This window comes from Mus musculus, chromosome 7 (assembly GCF_000001635.26).
Source record: "Mus musculus strain C57BL/6J chromosome 7, GRCm38.p6 C57BL/6J".
Lineage (NCBI taxonomy): Eukaryota > Metazoa > Chordata > Mammalia > Rodentia > Muridae > Mus > Mus musculus.
The window spans coordinates 45,804,844-45,824,809 of NC_000073.6; the positions used below are offsets into that span (position 1 = coordinate 45,804,844).

General features: G+C 53.4%; 2 protein-coding genes across 4 annotated transcripts; both read right to left on the reverse strand.

Moving 5' to 3' along the window:
* Positions 1-1,793: 1,793 nt before the first annotated feature.
* Cyth2 (cytohesin 2) lies at positions 1,794-9,479 on the reverse strand. Of its 3 annotated transcripts, NM_011181.3 has the most exons (13): positions 9,255-9,473; positions 8,166-8,313; positions 8,004-8,070; positions 7,337-7,455; positions 6,686-6,766; positions 6,011-6,123; positions 5,728-5,876; positions 5,284-5,395; positions 3,887-3,889; positions 3,530-3,606; positions 3,333-3,404; positions 3,090-3,244; positions 1,794-3,005 (listed from the first exon to the last, which is right to left on the reverse strand). In NM_011181.3, exons 1-13 carry the CDS (start codon positions 9,271-9,273, stop codon positions 2,918-2,920), a joined length of 1,203 nt encoding a protein of 400 aa, NP_035311.1. In that variant the 5' UTR covers positions 9,274-9,473; the 3' UTR covers positions 1,794-2,917. The 3 variants fall into 3 exon arrangements, 2 of the variants coding, with proteins under 2 accessions (NP_035311.1, NP_001106171.1); NM_001112701.1 differs by lacking the exon at positions 3,887-3,889; XR_003946419.1 differs by having other exon boundaries at positions 2,737-3,005; positions 3,530-3,650; positions 3,887-5,395; positions 9,255-9,479.
* Positions 9,480-11,623: 2,144 nt separating this feature from the next.
* On the reverse strand, positions 11,624-19,904 carry Kcnj14 (potassium inwardly-rectifying channel, subfamily J, member 14). Its single transcript, NM_145963.2, has 3 exons — positions 19,774-19,904; positions 14,529-15,290; positions 11,624-13,369 (listed from the first exon to the last, which is right to left on the reverse strand). The coding sequence occupies exons 2-3, from the start codon at positions 15,234-15,236 to the stop codon at positions 12,773-12,775; spliced, it is 1,305 nt and encodes a 434-aa protein (NP_666075.1). The 5' UTR covers positions 15,237-15,290; positions 19,774-19,904; the 3' UTR covers positions 11,624-12,772.
* Between the last annotated feature and the right edge of the window lie 62 nt (positions 19,905-19,966).

The following is a 19,966-nucleotide window of genomic DNA, read 5'->3' on the forward strand; positions in this document are numbered from 1 at the left end:
TTGGGGATCAGAATTTACATGAAGGGAGTGAATTTACATTGTGGAAGAGAGCCAAAGCAAGGGGTGGGTTTAAGCAGGATGGTATATAGGGGTGACAGGACACAGGGTGGAAGGTGTCACAGGAAACCCCTACAGTAGGGTTTTCCTTCCCCATCATAGGATTGGATTGCTGCCTGGCAAGCGGCGACATGATTGAGAGGCAGGTCTGCCCAGGTTGGGGAGGGAATCATGGTAGTAGAGTGGGCTGGATCTTGGCATCCTAGTTCAAAGAATGAGAGTTAGAGACCTAATGCCAAGTCAAGAGAGGTGGGCTAGGACCTGTGCTGTCTACCTGTCTCACTCTGTGTATCTGTGTGTTTGAGACAAGATCTGTCTGTGGCCCTGGCTGTCCTGTAACCACTGTGTAGACCAGGCTGGCCTCTAATTCACAGAGACTGATTAGCCTGCCTTTGCCTCCTGAATGCTGGGATTAAAGGCATCACCACACCTAGCAAGGGCCAGGATTTTTAGGTCTGAGGAGAGAAGGCTGTGGCCTGAACTGGTGGATTATGAGGGAGGGACAGGACATTCATGCCTCAGTCTGAGTGAAGAGGGTGAGAGCCAGGCCAATCCAAAGTCTGAGATGCTAATGTCCTACCCAGTTGCAGGGAGCAAAGTTAAAGGTCTAATCCCCAGGGAGGAGGGCTGGGGCCAGAACTGCTGCATCTGAGGGAGGAACCTGGGATCAGGACCCCTGGTCTGAAGGAGGGTATACTATCGTACCAGCCCTCACCCCACAAACTCATATTCAGTTATCTTCAACCACAGAAACTTACTGCTTCACAATTGTGGAGGCTACAAGACCAAGACCACCGACATCAGTATTTGGAAAAATCTCTTCCGTGTTTTGCAAGCCTGGCTTCAGGTAACCGTTGGCACTCCGTTGGCTTGTCTGTGCTTTGCCCCACTCTGCATTCATCCCCACATGGCACCCTCTGTGGCCTTCTGTCCAAACACCCACTTTGGGAACTTTTTATGTGTGTGGGTATGTTGGTGGGTACCGGGAAGGGCATGGTTTCACATATCTCAATCTGGCTTTGAACACCTTAATTCTTCCTCACCTAGCACATGGATTGAAATGAGTCCCCCTCCCCTGACACTTGGCTTGAAGGTCAGCTTAAAGCAATTTGCAGTGACACAAGCACCTGCAGCCTAGTGTGGCCAACGTTCCCTTGAGATCCGCAATCAAGTGTGCTGATCATCACAGCCCTGGGCCCCCAGTGGTGGCTCCTCCACTCCCTCCTCCTTTAGTCACTGGGTCCCCCAGGACTGCAGACCTCCCCCTCCCTTCCCACCTTCGCCGCTACTCACTCTCAGATCACCACAACCACTTCACTTAGACACACTGCCTCACCTTGGCTTCTCATAGGCAGGCCTGCGTAACCTGTTCTTGCCTCCCTTAGCCACACCAGTCACCATCTTACCTGGGCTGATGGTAGTCACCAGTTGTCAGGCAATGATCCTGGGGTGAGAAGCCCTACTACTAAGGTTTTCCTTTGCCCTCTTGTCTTTGTCACCATCCAGCTCAAACCCACCCCTTAAGCTTGTCAATCAGTGCAAGCCCTTGTGCCAAGAAAACTTGAGTCCTAGGATGTGAAAGACAAGGAACCAAGTTCAGGGACACCTACAAATGGGGAAGTAGAATCCAGATCCCAAGACAGTACCCCCTGCTGCCCGCCACACCGAGGTCGACAGGGCAGGTGAAAGGGTGAAGAACCTCTGATGCTCGCTGCCCAGTGCGTTCCTAGCCCTTTGGGTGACACTCATGTTGTTTTATTTGGGAATCTCCATTTCACAGCAGCCCCTGGGGGCAGGGGAATAGTAATTCATGACCTTTTCCTAGGAGACAAGACGGCCACTGTGAAGACTGCCACTGTCTATTGACACGTAGCCTGAGCCAAAGCCCACCTAAAATAGAGCCTGGATGCTCCCCCTTACCCAGATCAGTGCTGTTGGGGTACACACCCACAGGGGTTTGCAAATCCAATACACACGTTCTGGAATCTTAATTCCCAGAAGGCTCCGGGACAGCATTCATTCTTCCCAGTCAAGCCTGCATGCTAAAGCATGCTGGGAAGAAGCAGGCAGGATTCAGACTTTAAGCTCACCACAGGCCAGGAAGAGTAACAAAAAAGCTTCCAGGCTAAATGTGGGCAGACTATTCCCCCAGCAGCACAGGAGCACAAGACCATTGGGGTCTCTGCATTATTCCTTCACCGAGATCCCCTCTCATGAGTCAGAAACACACACCTCCACAGGAGGCTAGATCTGGGGTTAGAAGAGGCCACTGTCACAATGGCATCCCAGGTACCTCCTGATAGCGCTGTGCCCCCTCCTCTAGTACACTCTGGGGTACTCATGGACAGCACAGCCAGTTCCTAGTGACCGACTCGGGGCCTTCTCAGGACTTGCTCCCTCCTGAGCCAGTCCTTTGTTGTTTTAGTCTTAGTCTCCTGTGCTAGGCTAGGTCTCCAATGAGCACAGGTCCAACATTAACATGGTGGGCAGAGCACATGGAGAGTATGCTGTGCCTAAATACCACACTGAGACAGTAAACTCTCTCTGCACTCAGCACCCACAGGGCTTGAGTGACTTGTCTGGGATGTGCCTGTCTGCACCCTATATGCAGCCCAGCATCCTGGTAAATGTCAAGGGGATGGGTCCTCAGCTCTCCCAAACCCAAGAAATGAGGGCATCTGCAGGCGCAAGGGATTAAATAATTAATAAGATTACCAACATGTTAATTACAAATAAGGAGTCAGGAGCTAGAGGTGGTGATTTTCCAAATGGGGAACCAGGATCCACAGCCCCAGGGCCCAGGGGTCCTGCCACCCAGGCGGGGCAGCTCCAAAATAAATAATGGAGTTGGGGACAGGGGTCAGGGTTGTTCTTGCTTCTTCTTCACAGAAATTCGCTTCTTTCTTGCTGCCAACATCTCATAGAAGGGGTCCACACTTACAGCAGCCCTGCAAAAAGAGGTGTGGTGAGGACCAAGGCCCTGAGCCCAGGCCCGGCCCTCCAGCCTCAGAGTCCAGCCCAACGAGGCTTACTGGATGGATTTGATCCACTCATCTTTCTCCTCCTGGGTGGGTGCTGAGATTCGGTACACCATGTGGTTCCCCTCCACTACCCGGCCGTCAGCCTCTGTTTTGCAGGCTTTGATGAGCTGTCCCTTATTGTTGGGAATGTAAAGCTCAAAGCAGTTCTAGAACACAGGGGAGGGGACAGGTCAGAGGACCCTGAGTCAGTACATGGAGGTACAGGTTTAAGGACAGGCACCTCGTGAGCCTCACCGGCTTCCGAGGATCGTCCACCTCCCGGATGCTCAGGTTCTCTAGGGGGATAATCCCTCGGGGCTCCTTGTCCTGAGAGGGAGAGGCAGAGTTCAGGTTACATGGGTCCCCAGTGACTCCCTTAGAGGGAGAGCTGGGTGCCCTTGCCCCCCCTGCCCCCACCCCATCCTGGCCCGAGTCTCAAGCTCCACCCTCACCGTAGTGTATTCAAAGTAGTAGAGGCAGTTGTCTGTAAGGATGAACCAGCGCCGCTTCCAAGTCTTCACCCGGCCCCCTGCAAGGGAAGGGGTGGGAGGGGCCGGGCTCAGCGGGGAACCGCTGGGGAGGGGGGGGGAGCAGAGCAGGAAAGGTAGGGTTCTTAGGTCTAGGACAGAGGCAGTGAGGGAAGATAGGCAGGCAAGGACAAGCTGCTGGGGCCCCAGGAGTTGGGACCCCCTGCTTGGGCCAAAGGTTCTGCCTATTCTACGGGCACAGGCTCAAGCCCCTCCCCCGGGCCAAGGCAGCCCCTCCCTTTCTGATGGGGCGGGGGCGGGGCAAGAAAACCAGGTACCTACCTCCTGGGGCAGACAGCGAGAAAGCAGGCAGGACCAGGTGTGGAAGGGAAGGCGGAGGGATGGGGTGCCCCCAAGAATCGCAGCGACAGAAATAGGGGGTCAGGGAAGGGATGCACAGGGAGCCAGAGCCACAGCAAGAGAACAGGCAGAGGGGAGGGGGAGAGAGGAAGAAAACCAGTTACATCTACATGGGGTGGAGCCGGCCCTCCCCCTGCCCTGCCCACCTTGCTCAGCCTGGCCAGGATAGCCCTGACACCTCTACCCAGATCTAAGGGGTGGGGGCGATCTTACCAAGCCCCTGGCTCTCTCTGGAGACCCACCCACCCATATCTTGTCTGGGACAAGATGGCCTCTGGATGAACCAGTGGGAGTAGAGATGCATCTTACTGGCAAGGCACCTTTGAGCCTCAGTTTCTTCAAATGAGAAATGGAAACTACTGTTGGCAGAGCAGCTCAGAGCCCCATTTTGGGGGAAGTTGCCTTCTTGCTCCCCCTGAACCACTCTCTGCTGAGGAACCCGATCTTTTTCATCTTACTAACTTCCCTGCACCCTACAAAGGGGTCAGGGCCAGGTGCTGCCCAGCAAGGGCCGTGTATAGTCACCAGGATAGCACACTGGCTGTGAAGACACAGTGCCTTGTTTGGTGAGCACATATCAACAAGGCAGGACAGGACCTAAAGGCCTGGAGGGATGCCAAAGCCACTGCTGACCAGCCCAAGGAAAGTGAGGCCCGAGTCTACCCTCACTCTGCGGGGAGAGCCTAGCTACAGCTCTCACGCTCTGGCTCTGAGCAGTGTCCGGGCAGCCCCGCCACTATCCCTCCAGCTTGGCACGGGACCCCTAGCTGTACTTCGAGTGTCTGAGGAGCTGTAGTTACTAACGGCTGGCCAGTACCCAGATCCTGCCTGCATCAGCCTCAGGGTTCACAGCACCTGCAGCTCAGAGCAACTCTCCTGGTTACTGTCTCTGGCCCTGGATAACTGAGCAGCTGGTTAAAACACGGTGCCATATCACACTTCCAACCGGGAACTCAAGAGTCACCTAAAACCATCTGCCTACATCACTCCTGTTCCCTCCTCAGGAAGGCCTGAAGCCCAAAGTTATCTCTATGTTGGCTCACCTTGGGCTGACATTCAGCGGGCCGACAATAAGGCCAAGTCTAGAGCCATCTGCCAAGCATCTGATCCTGTCCTGGGCCTGGGAGGTTTTTACTAAGGGAGGTAAGAGCCTGGCTCATCAGGCCCAGCACACAGACAAATCTGCTCTTGATTTCAGCCCCATTTTTCAGTTGTGGAAACTTGAGGTTCTCAAAGGTGCAAAAACTGAGGACGGTTGGTCATGACCCAGGCTGCTAGTGTCCCTGCAAGGTGGCCAGCAGGCTCAGGAAGGGACGTACCCAGCTTTAGGAGCCAGCCCTCTCGGTCTGGGTTGAAGAAGGTGTGGGTGAGATCATTCCCATCATCCTCTGGGATTTTGAAGGGCTCGTTCCGGATGCTGTCGTAGAGGTTCTGAGGGGCAGAAAACAGGTTAGCGACTCCAGGCCCAAGCCGCCTTCTGTTCAAGGGTCAGGAAAATCAACTGCTCACTCTCCAGGAGAGAAAGGAAAACAGAACACAGAAGAGATGGGAGGAGGGAGGGAGAGAAAGATGGAGGGATGATGATGGAGAAGTCTGTTAAGTTCTCAGAGGAGACGGGAGAGAGAGCCCGCAAAGCCTGAGCGTACACATAGACCACCAACCAAGGGCTAGAGCAGAAACTTGGGAGCAGGAGAGGAAACACAGGGTGAGCAGACAGCCCTGAGCACAAGGTTAGAAGAGGGTGGGGCTGGAACTGCACTGACCCTGAGAAGATCCTCAGGCAGATCCCCACCCTCGTTGATGCCCCGGTTCATGGCCACAAAGCGCTCCAGGCCCGGCTTGTCCCTGACATTGGGATTGTGAAGGCTGGTGTTCAGCATGATCACGGCAAAGGACAACACGTAGCAGGTGTCTGTACCAGGTAAAAGAGGCGGCTGGTGAGGACCATGACCTTCCTGGACCCTTTGTCTAGTCCTCTCATCCGGTGATCCCGATTCTAGCACTTCTTCCTCAGACTATAGGTCCACACCTGTCCTCTGGTCCTACCTGTAGACTGGAAGACCCCAGGGTTGCATAAGCAGTATCTCTGGGCAAAGGCCTCCATCATTCGATCAATTTTCTGAGCCTCTCCAGGGAGGCGAAAGCTCCATAGGAATTGCCTGGTATGGAGAGAGGCAGGGTAGGCATAGGTTTCAGGGCTGGAAAACACGTCTTAATCTCTGTTAAAGGCAGACAAATCATCATCTAAACCTTGTCTGGTATGGCGATGCACACACTTTTAATCCCAGTACCCAGGAGAGAGACAGGTGATCTCGCTGTGAATTCAAGGATAGCCTGGTCTACAGAGTTCCAGGCCAACCAGGGCTACACAATGAAATGCTGTCTCAACCCCAACCCCTCAACAACCAGATTCCAAATCTCTGCTCCAACTGTAGCTTCAGGCATAGGCATGTACTCTGATCAGATCTGTAAGCTCTGGCCAAGGGTTCTGGTGGGTCTATGTAGAAACAGCCTTTTTTCCACCCCCTAAGTTTGATAAATTGGACTGGGGGTCGCGGGTGCTTTTGCTGTCAAAAAGGGGAATCCACTGAGAACAGTGGAAAAGCGGGCCCCACCCTGGGCTTGTCTTATTTGAGAGACATTTCCTGAGGTGAATGTGGCTTGTTTCTGTTGGTGTGGCTCCCCCCACAGCTGAGAAAGCCCTGGCATTTCTGTTCTCACCGGAGGGCCTGCACCAGGTTGAGGTCGGTGAACTCATGGAGATCCACAAAAGCATGGAGCACAGACAGGTTCAGCTCTTCCCTGGAGGGAGAGATAGTCACATCAGGATGAGTGATAGGACAGATAACAATGTCACATCTTGTTCACTGTGCTTCCCCCACAGCTGCTCCGCCTGCCCCCTGACTTCATCCACAGGCTGGGTCCTGGAATAGGACACTTTGCTCTTGCAGCCTATCAGATCTTTGAGCACACAAAGGACCTAATGTCACTTCTCTTAACTGTTCTCCTTAGAAGCCTTTATCTCAAGAGCTGGCCTTTATCTAAGCATTCACAAGCAATTCCCAGTTTCTACTTACTCACTTATCTACAGAGGGTTTCTATATACTTGTGACTCTGGCCCATGGCTCCAGACTTCCAGACAATCCACTTGTGAATACATGGTTAAGCCACTGACTTTCAGGCTTCAACAGTAACCACAAACATAAATGGTGCCCTGACTTACTGGATGTCTTCAGGCACCACTTCCCAATACTCTCAAGCTCCCACCAGAGCCAGTCAGTCCAGTGTATCCACCCAGTGGAGGCCACAGACCTGCTCTACCCCATGAGGTGCTAATGAGAGTGGGCGCACGGTCCAGGCCTGGCAGCTCACCTTTCCCCTAGGTAGTCCCCAATGGCTGTCTTGTTCAGCCCCTCGCCCTTGTACAGGAAGCGGGCAATTTCCTCAGGCGTGTTCTGCAGAAGTTCATGCTCCACCAAGAATTGGATCCCCTAGAGGAAGGGGGCCAGATGTGTGCCCAGGGCAGAGGTTCCTGCTCCCCACGGACCTCAGCATCCAAGCCCCCTCACCCTAACAGCATAATCACCTACACAGAGCTCTGCAGGCACCATCCCTAACCCAGGCCCTCAGCCTCTAAGGCTAATTCCAGCATGTCCAACCGGGTCTGCAAGGAGTAGGTTTGAAGGATAACTGGATACTCTACACACTACAATAAAGAAATGAAGCAGGTACCAGACACCTGTCCATCAAGCCATGAACATGGAATCCCTTCCTGGCTCTTCCTGTGTCGGGAAAACCCCTCTCTTACTGCCCTATCTCACCCTGAACTGTTAGCACTTCTATCTAGGGGATGCCTAGGCTATGACAGGGTCTTAGGATTCACAGCATTGCAAAGCACAGGGCCAGGCCCTCACTACACAGATAATCATGGAACAGATGTGTAGAGATCCAGAGTCTGCTGTCTAAAGGCTACCTATTGTCTTAACACTTCTAGAACCAGGGATATGAAAACCATGCCAGAGTCATCTTCCCCGCTAACCTTTTTGGGGTCCATGTTGAATTTCTTCCTGCCCATTGCCATCTTCCGGTTCCGCTGCAAGGTCTTACTGCAAAAGCAGGGTGGGGAGCAGCCAAGGGCCGATGCTTGAGCATCCAGGGCCCTGGCTAAGCCCCATGTCCCATGAGTGCCCACAGGCCTCACCTGCCCTCATTGGCCTCCAGACCCTCCACCTCGCTCATAGCTTCACTTAGCTCTTCTCGCAGGCGCTGGATCTCCACCAGCAGCTCCTGCTTGCGCCGCCGGATGTTCTCCAACTCCATGCGCTCCTCTGGAGTCAAGTCTGGGGGCTCTGGGGACCAGGGTCAAGAAATTAGTTCTGGGGGTCAGGACTCCTGCATCCTGAGAAAGGATTTGGGCTGGGGGCCTGGATTCCTGTCCAGAAGAGGAATGGGTACCAGAAGTCTGAGGAGAGGGAGTAAAACTGAGTCCTGAGTTTGTGTCAGAAGTGCCTAGGAATCCCAGCTCATAGGTCTGAGGATGAATTTCTGGGCCAATTACTTGAAAGGCAACCAGTCCCTGGGATTCTGGACCCATCACCACAATTAGAAACTCCTGAGTCTGAATTTTAGATGCTTTATTTGGAAGCCCTGGCTCCTTGGTCCCAACACAGTAGAACAGGATGCTTGGATATTGGAAACATTACTTGGAAGGACACAGGGCCTTGGACTCATGGCTTCATCATCAAAAGGGCTTTGGGGTCCTAGATCTCGGATGCAAATCTTGGAAAGACACCAGGACTCTGGCTTCTGGATCCACCACTGTAGGGATCCTAGCATGAACCTGGGGTGCATTTCTCGTAAGGGGGCCAGATTCTGGCTCCATCATGATGGGAAAGTTGGGGGTCCTGAATCTTGGGTGCATTTCTTGGAAAAGAAACGAGGTTCTGGTTCCGCCATAGCGGACAACGTGGCCTGGATCTGGGGTACACAGTAGAAACAAGCTACGGCAGCAGGACCCTGGGTCAGGGTCGGAAAGGACGGCGTTAAGCCTAGGTCCGCAGGAAGAAAGCCAGGCCGCCGCTCCCGCGGGTGTACGCCCCGCCCCGCTGCGCGCCCCGCCCCGCCCGCCGTCGCCGGAAGCGGGCTCGGCCCAAACAATGGCCCGGGACCCCCGGCTCTCGACCGCGCCGGAAGCCCGTCCCGCGCGCTGAAAGAAGCCTCGCCACTGCCCTGCTGTCCGCGGCGGGGCTCGGGAGCCGCTCCGCCCGCCCGCCCGCCTCGCCCGGCCTACCGTAGACACCGTCCTCCATGGCGGCTAGGAAGGCCCGCGGGGAGTCCGGGGCGGTTCCGCCGGCTGGGCCTGCGTCCGCGTCGGCCCGCGGGCTCGAGTGAGCCCGCTCAAACGCCCCAGGAGCCACCGCCGCCTCCTCAGCGCCCGTCCTCAGCGCCGAAAAGACTCTCCCTTCACGGCCCAACCGCCCGGCCGGTGGGGCCCGCCCCTTGCTTTGACACCACCCAATCTGCTGCGGGTCTCCCAGAATGCTCCGCCCCCTAGCCCCACAGGATCATTTCCAGGACCAATAGGCACACAAGAAGGAGATGCAGGCACGTACAGCTGGCGATAGACTGCTAGCCTGACCAATCGGACTGTGGGTAGTGTGCTCGGTCCCGCCCCCGAAACAAAGGAAAATCCTTGGCAGCTTTATCCTCCAATAAGAAAATTGATAAAGAAGTGACCAGGAGGTGTGGCTTCATGGAGAGGGGAGATTGCGCCTGCGCACAAGCCAGACTAGCGGTACTTAACCCTCCACCCCCCCCCAACAGGCATTCGTTGTTAGGGGGCGGTGCTTTGTTAGTTTTGTTGTCAAGGGCGGGGTCTCAACCTTGGGTTGCAGCTCGAGCCACACCTCCTGGCCCTCCACGCTAGCTTTTGACCGCAGTGGTTGCCAAGCAACTGCGAGCCACACAGGTCGGTCTTTTTGCCTCCTTTCTCAGGGTAATTCTCTGCAGGTCGCTATCTCTGAACCCTTTTCATACCTCTACATGAGACTTTCCTACATACCTCAAATCTCCTCAGAATCAAAGGATGGTAAATAAAAGCATTCTTTCTTCCAAATGTTATGGTATTGGGTACCGTGAATGCGCGGTGACTCTTCCTCCTAAACTCTCCCTCTTAGCTTCCTCTTCCTAAAATCCTGCCTTCCCCAGGCATTCTCCCAAGACACCCCTTTTTCCTCAGAATCTTCTGCCTGGCACTCTGTCAACTCTCCAAGACCCTGTGCTTAAAGTCCTCCTTCCACCCAACCTTTTCAGTTCCCACACTCCTGCCCCCCCCCCTTTTTTTTTTCTTTTCGAGACAGGGTTTCTCTGTCCTGGAATTCACCCTGTAGACCAGGCTGCCCTCGAACTCAGAAGTCCTCCTACTTCTGCCTCCTAAATGCTGGGATTAAAAGGCGTGCGCTACCACTGCTCGGCTCACTGCTCTTCTTAAACTCATTCCTCCACACATTATTCTCCTCTTTACAGGGAAAGCAGTGAGGGGCCTGTGTGATGGGGAACTCCGGCACACTTGTAAATCCCAGGCCCATGATGGGGCTTCCAGGTCTTGTCCTCATTTGTGTCCCTGAGCTGCTCAGGTGGGGGCGGATTCTGGGCCAGGACTTGGGTAAGCCTCTGGATTAGTCACGGAGCCTCCTAATCCCCTCTGTGACCTTTACGACTGGCGTGACCCATGCCTTCTCTTCTGGAGACCCTGGGTACACCAGTTCTACCCAGTTCTCTCTTTTCATTAGAATCCCATGTCCCTGCCTGTTCAGCCCAACCAACTTAGCATCCTTCTCCGCCATGGTCTCCTTTGTTCCCAGTCCCTGCCCTGGACTTGGAGGTGGGAGAGCTGCCAGCTAATTAATCCTGTCCGGTTATTAACTGGGGATTCTGAAGGATAAAGCAAGATGAGAACCAGAGGAGGGCATGGGTGGACTCAGCACTCAGGCAAGCCAGTGCCAGCGATGGTGCTGGCTCCCAGTAGGGAACATGAGTGAGGACACCTCTGCTTTCTGGCAACTCCCCTGAGGCTGGCCCTCAGCCTGCTGAGCACTTAGGCGGCTGCACCAATGGGTAAAGGCCAAGAACAGAGACCCACAATTTCAGAAATACAGGTACCCTGCCAGAGCTCCGGGGCCTTCATACAGTGACAGGGTTCCCCCTGTGAACACCTCCACTTCTCACAGTGGATATACCCTAGAGACAACTGCTGCCTCTCCCATCCCCAGCCCCTAAGCTGGAGCAGGGAAATGGTGACACTGGCCCCTGGTGATAGCCCATGCTTTTTGCTCGTTCTGAATCTAAGTACATGGATCCAGCCATCAAGTCAGTGTCCCCTCCACTACCCCTGGAAGGCTGTTTCAGCATGAGGGTAGGGAGAGGAAATCTCAGGACCTACACTGTATCTTAGCCTCTGTAGGGTGAAGGACCACCCTGCCAGGAGAACTGTGGCTGTTGTTACAGGGAAAACAGAAGCATCACGAGGAGAGATTTGCCTAAAGTCCTGAAGTTACTTGTAGCTGCTGGGATCTAAATGAAGTGAGCCTTCCCGGATCTCTGCAGGACTCCAATTAGCTTGGGGCTTTTCACATCTTACTACAGAACAAACAGAAAAGATAGAGATCTGTATTTATATCATATATAATACACATCTGTATAATATCTGTGAGAAAGAGACACACATCACTAGGTATAGTAATCCAGGATATTTTAGGCTTGCCGGCCTCAGCCTCTTCCTTCCCTTTTCCATTCGTTAGCTCTGTGATCGTCCAGGCTCTTGCTTGCAAGCTCCACCCAGAGCAGTGTCTACCTCCTAGAGCTGTCAGGCTGTCCATCTGAAGGTGACTAGGACTTCTAGGCTTTGGGACAGGACAGCGCTGGTCTCTGGAGTTTTGATTCCTTTTGGCATTACAGAACCATAGCAAGCCAGCCAAGGTCATGGAGGTCCCCAGCCCTGCTAGGCAGAGCGGAGCCAGCAAATCACAGACAGCTAGGATCCCACCCGGACTCTGATCAGCCCTGAACCACAGAACCTGATTCCTTTGGATGCTCTAAGAATGGCACTTCAAACAAAAACAAAATTCACCCTGTGGATCATGGAGAAGCCAGACCTACCTACCCCCTCTAGCCGGACCCTACACAGCCAGTCCTCCAGAGTCCTCCGGGATCTGGAACCTTCGTGTGTCAGCTTAGTCCTTCCACACTCAGAAACCTACCAATGTTTTGTGTATTCTAGAAACATAGCTTTGTAGTTTCTGGAGCAGCTCCACTCTCCTCTAGCCAACCTGTTTTAGAATCCCCAGTGTCAACTTAGACTCAAGAGAATCTCAACTCTTGGGCTTTCTGGAGCCACTGGGCCTTTTCTCCACACACGGTCCAGTCACTGTTCTGTCTTTGGTCAATTATAATGATCCTGAATCCTTGTTTCTTGATCTGTGTAAATTGACATTTTCCTCCATGACGCTGTGTATCTCACTGATGTTCAACCAAAACCCAGCCTCCACGCCTTGTCTCTTGTATGGTCCAGAAATCTGATCCTTCGGCTCTGGTAAGCCTCAGGAATCCAGCTCATAAAGGGGTCTCGGGAGTGAGAATGGAGCAGAGAAATAAAGGTGTGGTCTATCTGTGGTAGACATCCTCGTGGTTAATGGTCACCTCAGCAGGCCACTGGGCCTGAGAAACCCCTGTCCCACTCCCATCAGAGGCTGGAAGGAAGCTGTCATCTTTGGGAAGGGGTGTCACATGGGGAAGTGGGCCTCAGCTGTGTCATGGAGGCAGGGTCAGAGCCAGGGTTGGTGTAAGAGCTTGGGGGCTGGCAGCCCTCTCTGGGGTCTCTGCTGAAGTCCCCTCCTTAGTGTCCTCCTCCTCATCTTCCTCCTGGCAGCAGCTCAGAGCAAGTTCATTCTCATAACAAAATGCAGTGAGGGAGCCAGGGAAACTTGACTTAGGGCTGTGGGAAGCCTGCTCTGCCCGTTCATCCAGCTCCTTGGCACTGCAGACTGGTGTCCCTGGGACCTCATATGTTCGATGGAAGTGGCGATAGTCAACCTCATACTGGGAGCCACGCTGGAAGAGGACCGGCTCGAAGCGATGTCCCCAGAGCAGCTCACCTGGGAGGTAAGATGAGCGGCACTGTGTAGTCATGGCTGTGGCCTCAACCATACCTTCAAGAATGACCACCAGCTCAAAGTCAGCCCGGGCCAGCTCGGCCCGCCCCAGCTCATACAGTGGACTGGCAGAGTCAATCTCATGCACAATGGTAATGGGGGAGACGAGGAAGATGCGATCAGTGCCTCCATCAAAACCAACATCTACATCCTGGTGGTCCAGTGGGATGTACTCACCCTCGGGGGTCACACGGGGCTGTGCAGGAGCAAGAGGACAGAGTCAGAGAAGTGAACAAGGATTACAGAAAGACAGGAGCAAAGATACAAAGAACAAAGAGCAATACGGTGAGATTGATCCAGAGACAGGCACAGAGGCAGGCAGACAGACAGATTCTAAGAGAAAGGCACACAGACTCAAACCCAGGGAAAGGGGAACACAAACCCCAAACGCCAGGGCAACCAAAACTCAGGAGCAAGGGAAGGCAGAAGAGACCTGGAGAGAGAGGGATAGAGACTTAGAGAGCTAGGAACCGAGAGAGAGACAGGAGGATATACAGGGTACATCTGGCTCCAACAGGAACTATTCTACGGCTGTTTCAGGCGGCTGTGCCCCTCATCCCACTGAGTATAGGGCTGAGCACACGGAGAAGTGTGTGTCAGTACTGGCAGTGTGTCAGGAGTTTTGCCTCCTACTTACTACCCTATGACTGTCTTTCAGGCTGTGTCACTGCCCCGCAGACCTCTGGAAGAAGTGACCTCCTGGGTTATCTTGGGAGTTTTAAAGGGCTAGGAGCTCAAGTATGGTTGGGGCTCTTTTTCTGTGCCCCAGGGGCTTCTGGAAGCTGTATTTCCCACAATTAGCCACCCTCTCATCTGACCTCAAGTGCAACCTCTACTAGGCCAATGCTGACTGCAACTCAATGGTTTGTTGGGGACCCAGCCGCTTGAGCAATGTGGCCCCAAGTCAGGAGCATCGAAGCTTCTACAGCAGGGCTTGGAGGAGGTTGCTGTCCTAGGGGCTGGGGAGAATGGCCTCATGGTGGGACTGTTCCCAGCCTAGGTGCTCTACTTATTGGGCAGGAGATTGGTGGGAGAGCCTGGGACCCAAGTCCTGAGTTTCTGTCATCCTTTCTCCTGGGAATTGTGCCTTGGACAGTGGCAAGGCCTCACAGTCCCCAACACCCACTCAACACATCTCAGGCTGTTGCACAGGCACTTCCCTGCCTTAATGTTGCTGGGAGCTGCAGGAGGAGCAGCGGAGGAGGAGTCTAGAGCACTCAGTAAACTATCAGGCAGCCTCCAGGACAAGGGGTCTTCCTGTACTTTCCAACCGTTCCTCTTCTAATCACACACGCACGCGCACACACCTGTAGCATCTGGGTTCCCTCTCCAGCCCCCACACTCCCCCCCCTCACCTGCAGCAGCTGGGCCCGCACGTGAGCTTCCACCAGGTGACTGCGTCGCAGGTTGCCCACCCGCCACATGAGGCAGAGACGGTGGTCTCGCAGAGCCACCACTGCGTTCTCACTGAAGACTAGTGTCTCGTTGCGTTTCTTGGGCTTGGCCATCTTGGCCATAACTGCACCCACGACGAAGGCGTCGAGCACACAGCCTGCGATGCACTGCAGCACCACAGCGGCCACAGCAGCTGGACACTCCTCGGTGACGCTGCGCACACCATAGCCTATGGACGTCTGTGTCTCCAGTGCAAAGAGGAAGGCAGCCAGGAAGCTGGCCACTTGCGAGAAACAGGGAGCCGGTGGCGGTGGGGCAGCTAGGTCGCCGTGCAGCGAGGCGATGAGCCAGAAGGTCAGGCCGAAGAGCAACCAGGAGGCGAGGAAGGAACAGGAGAAGAGCAGGCACATCCAGCGCCAGCGCACGTCCACACATGTGGTGAACAGGTCACTTAGGTAGCGCGCGCCCTGGCCGCCCAGATTCACGAAGCGCACATTGCAGTGCCCATCTTTTTTGACGAAGCGCCCGCGGCGCCGGCTCCCAGCTACCGGTCCAGGAGCCCACCCATTGCGGCACAGTCCGGCCCCCGCCTCTTCCTCATCCCCAGCTCGACTGTTTCCTGGCTCCAGCGCGCCGCTCAGGCGGCGCAGGGCCCTAGCCAGGCCCATTGGGTGGGGAGACCCCCTCTAGATCTGTCCTAGCGGGGGGCAGGCGCCCCAAACCTGCAGAACAACAACAACAAAAAATGGGCAGGAATGTCAGGGGTACCAGGAATTGGAGGACCCACCGGCCACAACACTGTCTTCTGCATCCTCAGCTAACAAAAAGGATAGGGCAACATTTAAGAATATCCTGCCTGCCATAGGAAACTTGGTATAGGTACAACTGTATCAGAGGGTTTGAAGTCCAAGTAATTGTTGACAGGGTTTCTCTGTGTAGCTCTGGCTGTCCTGGAACTCACTCTGTAGACCAGGTTGGCCTCAAACTCAGAAATCCGCCTGCCTCTGCCTCCTAAGTGCTGGGATTTAAAGGTGTGCACCACCACTGCCCGGCTCAAGTTAATGTTTTTATGACATATGCCAAATTGGTGGCTGACACTGCTGCAAACTGTTTGTGGATTTACACATTCGTGGTGTGTGTGTGTATGTGTGTGTGTGTGTCGGGGAGGGGGGGGGTGTTTGCTTTTGAGATGATACCGGTGTGGAACACAAAGGGACTCCTGAATGTCAGGCAGTGCTCTACCACTGAACCATGCCTGCCTCTAGCACAAAGAACAGTTTTGAGGGCTGGCTCAGCAGGTAAGAGCACTGACTGCTCTTCCGAAGGTCCCGAGTTCAAATCCCAGCAACCACATGGTGGCTCACAACAACCACCTGTAATGAGATCTGGTGTGTCTGAAATCAGCTACAGTGTACTTACATATAATAATAAATAAATCTTAAAAAAAGAACAGTTTTGAGATAGACAATATAATCTTACGATATAAACTGCTTAAGACCACAGCTACTCAAGCTAGGGTTTGAATGCTAGCAGTTTAGCTCCTGAATCCTTGTAGGTAACTACCAATACCAAGAACCAGAAGGAAAAAACACCCAGGCCCTGGTATGTGGTGCACATAACTGTATCCACAGGCCCTGGTGTGTGGTGCAGAACTCATGAGGTGTATAGAAGCATGGAGAATTTGAGGTCAGCCAGAACTACAAAAAGCCATGACTCATACAAGTAACAAGGGTTCTATCCAACAGAGAAAGAGAAATGAGGGACAAAGGCCAAACAAAATGAACAATTTCTTTGAGGCTACCTTATGAGCTCCAGTGAGCTTTGCACCTCAGTCCCTGGAGAATGTGGGAACACAGGCCATGTACCTTAAAACATTTTAAGTGGGAGCAGCCAATTCCAGGCATTGTTCAGTGCCTTGTATCTTTTTTTTTCTAGTTCCCTGTCTCTTCTACATCATTTATACCTTCTGAATTTGCCAAACTGAAAGCAATGTTCTCTGTACTGAACATGCAGACCTTTTTACGCATTTGTATTCCCTGAACAATACTGTAAAACTACATAGCAAAGCTGGGTGGTGGTGGCGCACACCTTTAATCCCGACACTTGAGAGGCAGACACAGGCAGTTCCCTGAGGATTTGAGGCCAGCCTGGTCTACTGAGCGAGTTCCAGGTCAGGGCTTTAGAGAGAAACCCGGTCTTGAAAAAAACCAACAAAACCCCAATGTATAGCATTACATTGTTCTGTATTGGAATCTAGAGGTTTTGTTTTTGAGACAAAGTTTTCCCATACCACAGACTGGTCTGGATTGGATCGTCCTGCCTCCACACTCTGAGTAAGGATTACAGGCCTAAAGCACTACACTCAGCTATAGAGAAGACTCTAAGCACATGGGTCAGACAGTATGTGACAGTTAGCTCCATCTGAGGAAAGAGGTGGCTTGGGGAAAAGTATGCAGGGTCTCTTCATAAGCTGGTAAAAGTCCTAGCATTACTGCTCAACTGTGAATACACTACAGGTCATTGGACAGGTTAGGCCGTGTGGCTCAGTAGCAGTGCTTGTGGTCCATGCCTCAGGCCCCTGGGTTTTAGGCCCCAGCATTCCAACACAAATATCAGATCTGCTGATGGATGAATTACTTTCAAAAGAAGCTACTAATAAGTTCAGCCTTTACCCTCTGATCCGAAGCCATTCCCACTAGTCCTCAGTTTCCTTAACAAGGATAGGGACAACATCCCAGTAAGGAAAACACTCTGGTCACAAAGACCCAGGCCCTGCTGGTCATTGTGGAGGAAAGTGGAACTGAGTGCCAGGCCAGCCTACACATCAAGACCTTAACTATAAAAGGAAACAAAACAAAACAAAAATCCCTCAGAGCCTGATCTGTTTAGGGTCTAACCCAGGCTTCCTTTCCTGGAGTTCTGATTTGCTCATTTGAGGATGGAGATCAAAATCCCTGACTTGAAAGGTAAGAGGGGCTCTGGAGTCCTTGGCCAGCTGTTAGGCCAACTGCTGACCTGGGCACTAATGTCTGACAGTTGGGTGTGGTGGGTGTTTATGGACCTTCCTGAGCCTCAGAGTGGAGGGCAGGTCTGAGCCTTCAAGCTCACCTCTAGTCACTTCAGGGCTGATCGGGTCCAAGTGTTGCCAGTGTTATCTACAGCTCTGTACTTTAGGCACACTAGACTCGACTCGTGGGCTTTGGTGGAACCATCTGAGTGGTACGTTTAAGAAGGTTATGTCAAGTTCAGCACTTATAGCCCAAGAGTGAGTGCGTTGTACCTCCTTTCTTAGTCTCCATGATATCCAGAAAGTCCATCCAGGGCTCACTAGCACCCCCCCCCCCCCCCAGTTGCTAACCTACGGCTGAGAGGACGGAGCTGGACGGAGTCTCGAGACAGCAGCCCAGAATGCTGAAGGTCATTCTTGGGTGGGGGAGCAAGCTGGTCTCAAGAGCAGGGGTACAGTTGGAAGTTTAAGTTAACTTTCATGAGCAGCCTTTGAAGCAGGATTCCTACTTTGCAATGGTTTCCAAGAGCTAGCTAGGGAGAGAGGGAAAGTGGAACCACCCAACTTCAAGTCCCTTAGCTGGAGTGAGGTGGCAAGTTCAGATACCAATGAGTCCTTGGATACCAAGCCCCAGTGAGGACCACAGTGCTGGCAGTGGGACAAGCCCATGTGCCGATGGAAGACTTGCAGTGGTCCAGGGTACCTACCAGCCTCTAGGAGTCACCTTGCACTGATGGCTCAGGGGGCCAGGGGCCAAGGACTTCACCCCATCTCATTCTGGGGCTCCCGTGCTAGGGTGGAAAGCTGTCTTAGGTCCCAAACCTCTGACCACAACTCTGCTACTGCCTGAGGTAGACCTGTGTCCACCTTAGATTGGGTGGGATTTATACCTTCAGAGAGCCATCTGCATCCCACATGGCCCAGTGCTAGGCGGCTCCTGCAAAAGATGGGGTGGAGGATCCTGATCCACACCCCCCATCTTCCACCTGACCTACAAGAGCAGCTTAATGTTTCCATATAAAGGAGCCACAGGGCTTAAGGTACTTCAACTTCATGTCAAAGTCACTATATAATCTGGAGCCAAAAACCCCGCCCCTCCCATTTACACGAAATGGCACCCCTACCTCTGCCAAGTAGTGGCAACAGAGGATACTGAGAGAACCCCAAAGGAGGCCCCCTCAAAGGGGACAGGGGCTTTCCTGGTCTCCAAGGTAGCCAGCTAACCCAGGCACACTGGGGTAACCAGGCCCAAAGAAGATGCAAAGTGAGTGCTGAGCTGGGGCTCGGAGGGGAGGAAACAACACACAGACAAAAACCCAGAAAGAGTGACAAATACCAACTCAGAAACAGAGACACTGAGGAAGGCACAGAAACCTAGACAGAAAAACAAGAGGTCACCGTGGCATGGTCCAGGAGACAGACCCAAGGGGGCTGGGGTAGTGCAGGACTGACTCAGAGGAACAAGAGACCTAGAGAGAGAGCAAAGACCCAGAGATGGAAACAGAGTCACAGTGGCGGAGAGCTGGGAGACAGAGACCCAGAGAAAGAGACAGACGAGACCAACTGAGAAACAAGAGACCCAGAGAGAGGGACAGACACACACACACACACACACACACACACACACACACACACACACACAGAAACAGAGTCACAGTGGCGGAGAGCTGGGAGACAGAGACCCAGAGAAAGAGACAGACGAGACCAACTGAGAAACAAGAGACCCAGAGAGAGGGACAGACACACACACACACACACACACACACACACACACACACACACACACAGAAACAGAGTCACAGTGGCCGTGAACTGGAACTCAGAAATCCAGAGAAAAAGACAGAGACCAACCAGAGAAACAGGGACCTAGAAAAAAGGGTAGAGACACACAGAGAAAAAGAGACAAAGACCAGGCAGGGGTGGTGAGGCAGGCAAGACCCAGAAAGGTCAGCAAAGGCTGAATAAGAATGAAAAGAGAAATGAAGATCATATCTTATGAAATGCAGATGGATGGGGAGAGTGAGGAGCTGCCTTTCAAAGGGAGAATGGGGTAGTGAGAAAATGTATGAAGTCGGAATTGACCAGAGATACAAACCAAGAAGTGGGGTGCTAGAGTGGGAAGACTTCTGGATAGAACATCAGGGAAGGTGTTGGGGGAAGAGGGAAGGTGAGGCAGGCTGGCTCATATCTGCACTTACCTGGGGGGGGCCGCCCACCCCCATTCCCTGCACTGGGGGTTCCTCTGCTCAGGCTGGAGAGGGGCCTCTGTGGGTGCTAATGTGTTCAGGTCTGTCCTCGGCCCCTGGGGCCTGAGCCTGAGCCGGGGCACCCAACCTCTGAGCTCCAGCGGATCAGGGCCTGAACAGAGGGGGGTGGGGGTGGGGGTGGAGC